Genomic DNA, 6,501 nt, shown 5'->3' on the forward strand with positions numbered 1-6,501 from the left:
CTCACCTACTCGATCGAGTGCCCCCCACTCGATCGAGTCATGCAGACTCGTATAACTACCCGCATGTTCATATTACTTTCCCAACTTTCTATACTACCAACATAACGACAACAACAACACATATATATATATACGCAACTCTTTATATACTCAAACAAAACAACTTTACCTCTGTATTTCTAACATACCACATTATAAATCAAACATCATGCCTTCATTCATCCAACATACAAATCACGTTTTCTTCCGCAATGGCGAGAAACAAGAGGACTTCATCACCGACTAGTACTTCTAAATTCCCTAAAAATAATATTTCATCTACTAATAATAAAAATTCTCCCAAAAATAGTACTATTACGGCAAATATTACAAATCTGAGTGAACCTGTATCACATGATATTGAAGCGGAGAGTTCTTCCATGGCAGAAATCCGAGCTTTCAACCTTAATAAGGAATTGGTCTCCATTAATGAGGATCAACCTACTGATGATGCTGAGTGGACGGTGGTGAGTAATCGCGGGAAGCAGAAATCGGCAACGTCTGGTAAGGCTCCCCCTCTGAAAATTGATATTGCTGATGTCACTCCGGAGGTGGAGTTCTGGTCGAATGCGATTTCATGCTATGTACTGGGTGCAAATCCGCCAAAACTTGTGTTAGGAGGTTTTATCAGGCGTATTTGGAAGAAATTATCGATTGTTTCTACTATGTTTCAACCGAATGGATTCTGCTTGATTAGGTTTAAGACTAAAGATGATAAACATGCTGCTCTTCATTCAGGACCACTGTTCTTTGATAACAAACCCTTTGTTGTTAAGGAATGGACCCCTGGAATGAAACTCACCAAAGAAAAGCCTGATTCTATACCTGTCTGGATTCACCTGTATGACCTGGACCTTAAATATTGGGGTTTGGCTCTACCTAAGATTGTTAGTCTTGTAGGGAAACCCATTTGTTGTGATCAGGCCACAAAGAATAGGGAGTTCCTGGGTTATGCTCGCTATTTGGTTGAAGTTAAAGTTGGAGAGCATTTACCTGACTCGATTGAGTTCATTGATGAAAATGGTTTATGCCAACAACAACTTGTTCATTTTGAATGGAAACCCATCCTATGTACTGTGTGCAAAGGGGTGGGACATGAAACTGGGCTGTGCAAGAAGAAAACAGTTGTGCCAAAACCCAAAAAGACACAACAAGTTTGGAAGCCAAAAGCACCAGCTCCTCCTAAGGAAAAAATTCCAGAGCAAGTGGCTGCAAAGCAGCCTGACAAAGGTAGTAAGACTGATGTAGCTCTTCCTTTGCTACAACCTAACATGGTAGCTACTCCTATGCCATATCAGGGATCAGTGCTTAACTCCTTGACACCTGCAAGGTTCATTAACAGATTTTCCAAGAAGGGGGAAGAGTGTTCCGCTGGACCTTCTTTTGTTGATGTCATAAGCTACTCAATAAGGAAAAATATCATGAGTAGTATGGGGAAGGGTTTGACCAATATTAATACCAATGGTTAGTATTGGTTTTTGGAACGTTCGTGGCCTTAATAAAACGAATAAGCAAGGAGATGTTAGACGTCTCTTGCATATTAATAATGTAGGATTGTATGGTCTAGTTGAGACTAAAGTTAAAACTATCAATATCAATAAAGTGCAGGCTGGATTAGGGTATAACTGGCAGTTTATTAATAATAATGATCTTAAGGAGAGTGGTAGGATTTGGCTTCTTTGGGACCCTGCTATCTTCAAGGTGGATGTGTTATTGAAGGATGTGCAAGTGATTCATGCTACTGTTGAACACCTGCTGACTGGTTTCTCTTGGGTGTGCTCCCTAGTTTATGGATGTAATAAGGATTCTGAAAGAGTAGGCCTATGGCAATCTATTCTTCATTGTAATTCTCTTGTTAATAGTCCATGGCTTCTCATGGGTGACTTTAACAATGTCCTGCTTGCTGGGGAGCGTCTAGGTTCTGATGTGTCTCTTGCTGAAGTTAAAGCTTTCCAAGACTGTGTGGATAGATGTGAACTGTATGATTTTGTGACCCGGGGGGCTTACTTCACCTGGAACAATAAACAAGAGGAGAATACAAGGGTTTTGAGTAGAATTAACAGAGTTTTAGCTAATGATCAGTGGCTGACTAATGGCCCTTCTAGCATTGCCTCTTTCCTGCCTGAATGTTTGTTTGATCATAGCCCTTGCATCATCAAACTCTGGGAGAAGGTTGATAGGGAGAAGTCTAGTTTCAAATACTTTAATATGTAGGGCAAGGATGAGAGATTTCATGCTACTGTTTTGAATATTTGGCAAAAGCAGATTAAGGGGTGCAAGATTTTTCAAGTTGTTAAGAAACTTAAGCTTCTTAAATTTCCTTTGAGGCAATTGAACAAGGAAGGTTTTGGGGATATCCTTAATACTGCTAAGGTGGCCCAGATGCTACTTGATGATATTCAGAGACAACTGCACCAGGACCCTACTAATGTGGGTCTGCAATATAAAGAACGAGCTGCTGCACAGACTTTTAAAGATCTGGTTGAGGCTAGAAATTTATTTCTCAACCAGAAAGCAAAGATTCACTGGATGAAGTGCAATGATGAAAACTCTCACTATTTTCACAGCTCCATCAAGGCTAGGAGAGCTCAGAATAAAATACTCTCCATCAAAGATCATTATGGTAACCAGTGCACTGACAATAAATCCATTGAAGATGCTTTCCTTGCTTACTACAAGGACCTTCTTGGAAGTTCAAAGCATGTTGTCCGTGTGAATTTGGGTGTGGTGAGAAGAGGCCCCTGCCTTACTGATACCCAGGCAACTGGCTTACTTTAGAGGGTCACAGGAGATGAAGTTCATGAGGCCATGTTCTCTATACCCATTGACAAGGCACCTGGCCCTGATGGGTATACTTCTGGCTTTTTTAAGGACTCTTTTGGCATTGTGGGTCAGGATGCCAAGCTGTCCAGGAATTTTTTGAGAATGGCAAGCTTCTATAACAGGTGAATGCTACTGTTGTTACTCTGATTCCTAAAAAACAAGTACCTGAGACAGTCATGGACTATAGGCCTATTGCTTGTTGCAATGTCTTCTTCAAATGCATTTCAAAAATCATTTGTGCCAGACTTTCTAAGGTATTACCTACTATTGTAAGTTCCAATCAGAGTGCCTTTGTGCAAGGGAGGGAAATTGTGGATAACGTTCTCATTTGTCAGGATTTGATGAGACTATACAATAGAAAGATTTGCTCTCCTAGGGTTATGATTAAGATTGACCTAAAGAAAGCGTATGACTCCATTGAGTGGGATTTTGTTGAGGACTTGCTGGTGGCTCTGAAATTCCCTACTCAAATGGTCAACTGGATCATGCAATGTGTCTCTTCCCCCTCTTATACCCTTTCTTTAAATGGCTCTCACTTTGGTTTCTTTAAAGGGAGGATAGGATTAAGGCAAGGTGATCCCCTTTCTCCCCTCCTCTTCACCTTATGCTTGGAGTATTTCACCAGGATACTTGCTGTGGTGACCCTTAGGCATGACTTCCATTTTCACCCTATGTGTAGAGCTTTAGGCCTTTGCCATCTAGCATTTGCAGATGACCTACTTCTCTTCTGTAGGGGAGATGCTAGCTCAGTTAAGGTTCTGATGAGGGCTCTGCACACCTTCTCTATTGCTTCTGGCCTTACTGTCAATAAAAGCAAGTCTGATATTTTTATGAATGGTTTGACTGATACTGATAAGGCCTATATTCTGCAGCTTTCTGGGTTCAAAAAAGGTACTTACCATTTTAGATACCTAGGGGTGGACATCTCTTACAAGAGACTGACTAATCCTCAATGTAGTAAGTTAGTGGATAAGATGGTGCATAGAATCAGGAGTTGGGGGGCCAAAAAACTTAGTTATGCAGGGAGATTAACACTAGTAAAAGTTGTGCTCTCTCAACTTCATTGCTATTGGGCTCGGATTTTTTCGCTACCCAAGGGTATTCTCAAGAGAGTTGAAACCATCTATATGAAATACCTCTGGTCTGGCATTGATGGCTATCATAGAGTACCAGCTGTATCTTGGGAGAGCTATTGCAGGACTAAAAAACAAGGGGGACTTGGTGTGCACAATTGCTATATCTGGAATATTTCCAGTATTAGCAAATATACTGGTGGATTGCCAACAAAAAGGACAGTCTCTGGGTCCGTTGGGTTCATCACATGTACATCAAGCAGCATGACTGGTGGTCCTACACTCCTTCTATCAATTCTAGCTGGGTCTGGCGTCAAATATGTAAAGTAAAAGAAAAGTTGAAAAGGGGATTTAATGTTCAGCAGTGGGTTCAGGGATCTTTTTCTGCCCAGCAAACTTATGATAGTTTGGCTGGTACTAGTGAATCTGTTCCCTGGGAGCCTTTTGTTTGGAATAGAATTTGTTTACCTAAAGTAAACTTTATCATCTGGTTGTTTGCTAAGGATAGACTCCTAACCAAGCACAGGCTTCTCAAGTTTGGGGTCATTTCTGATGGCTTATGTTGCATATGTGCCAATGCTCAGGAAACTCAAAGCCATCTTTTCTTTGATTGCCCTTTTAGTAAGGAATGCTTACAGCTAGTTTTGCAATGGCTTGGGATTTCTTGGCACTTCCACATGGACACTATCATGTCTTGGCAGTGCAGAAGTCTGCTGAAAAAACAGATCATTATGGCTAGCTTTGCAGGATTGATCTACTTAATTTGGTCATGCGGGAACTCGGCCAAGCACAATGGCAGCATCATCAGACCAAAGCTGGTGCTCCAACGGGTGCAGAGTATGGTGAAGTATAGAATGCAGGGTATTCAATCTGAGATTTCCATTCTTAGATGTTGTGATTGGTTGGCAAGTAGGTGTCTTTGTACTACTTAAATGTTGAGAGTGGTGTAGTGAGGTTACTTGTATGATGTGGACTGTACTAATTTATATGGTCCTCCGTGTACTGTGATCCTTTTGAGCTTAATGAGAATTCACATTCTACCAAAAAAAAAACATACAAATCACATAATCATTATCTTTTATTCCAAACCTCCTATCCTCCACATTCATGCATCCATCGATTCACACCACATGTTATTATATAGATATGCAAACAAGAAGATAACACATAACGATCCCGACACGTACCCCATGTGACCGGTTCAAAATTGTAGGGCGAGTTCGCGACTTTAGGACGTCTCCCAAGCCTTTGCATTAGCTCCTACAACTTCTACCCCGGGTTCATTTTAGTTTGACTCCCTATGTTCATTAGGTTCATTGGTTATAGGTTTCAGGATCGTCGCACTGATACCACTTTGTGACACCCCCATACTCCAAGTGCCTTACCAGGACCACTCAAGGTATGGAAACGTCACCATCTCGGTTACCCGAGGCAATAATAGTCATAAGACAATAACAAAACATACTTAAAAGTAAAATACGGTTTAAAGTGATTACATGACAACTCCAAAACTGTTAAACTGAAATACAATGTACTCAAAACGGTCTACTGAATAAAACTATCAAAACTCTAAAACATCGTCTGACACAGCGAAAGACTCTTCTAACTGCCACGTGATGACTCATCCTAGCTATCCCATATGCGTCATATTATACCTGATCAATAACTGCTCACCATCCCCGAATGGATCACCACAGTTTTTAAAACAAATAACGGGGTCAGTACTAATTACACAACACAAAGCCACAATGAAACAAATGCCAAAACAGCTCAATCAACACAACAATTCTCCAGTCTCCATAACCAATCTCCACATAACTGACTACACACTAAAGTGTGTAGTCCTGCCAGAGTACCCATCGCAACAAGTACTCCACACCGCCAGTGGGGGACCGCAGCCATACCTACCAAATCCCCGCTTATCAACCACTGAGCGATAAACCCAAGTTTCCTTAATGTGCACATCCCCTTCTATGGCTGGTTCCACAGAGGGCGAACCAAGGGCGTGAAGCCACTCCCGCAAGTGACTCCATTCAGCCAGGGACGCGCCCCGAAGATCACTGATAGATACAACTAGAATCAACAATATGAAATCAACAACCGTCTAACAACTTAACAACACAATCAACCTTTAATCATAACAACCATCATCACACATTATGTAACTAATACTGCGTAGGGAAACCCTACCTGGAAAGCAACACGAAATCAGACGATCAAGCAGCTGACTCTGAATCGCTCCTCAACGAACCCTCCTCCTATACATACATACATATTATTACTACCATAACCATATAACCACCAAAACTCCCAAATAACCCAACTAGGGTTTAACCAATATTAACCAAACAATATAAAAATGATATGTAAGACTTACCCTCGACGCAAGGATCACGAATATGTAAAGAACGACGAAAACCGACACTCCTAGCTCCGGGATTTGCTAATAATGCGATGAGAATGAAGCAACGTAACTTTAATCTTCTCTTTGTGTGATTTAGGTTATGAAAAGTGTTTTAGGAAAAAGATGACGAAATAATATATATTAATCCCCATTATTAACAAA

At 41.0% G+C, this 6,501-nt stretch overlaps 1 protein-coding gene across 1 annotated transcript; it reads left to right on the forward strand.

Moving 5' to 3' along the window:
* Positions 1 to 251: 251 nt before the first annotated feature.
* Positions 252 to 4,867, forward strand: LOC141626478 (uncharacterized). Its single transcript, XM_074440265.1, has 7 exons — positions 252 to 1,503; positions 1,592 to 2,211; positions 2,305 to 2,766; positions 2,818 to 2,925; positions 2,985 to 3,753; positions 4,028 to 4,165; positions 4,263 to 4,867. Exons 1-7 carry the CDS (start codon positions 252 to 254, stop codon positions 4,865 to 4,867), a joined length of 3,954 nt encoding a protein of 1,317 aa, XP_074296366.1.
* The last annotated feature ends 1,634 nt before the right edge of the window (positions 4,868 to 6,501 follow it).

The sequence above is a fragment of the Silene latifolia genome, chromosome Y (genome assembly GCF_048544455.1).
Source record: "Silene latifolia isolate original U9 population chromosome Y, ASM4854445v1, whole genome shotgun sequence".
Lineage (NCBI taxonomy): Eukaryota > Viridiplantae > Streptophyta > Magnoliopsida > Caryophyllales > Caryophyllaceae > Silene > Silene latifolia.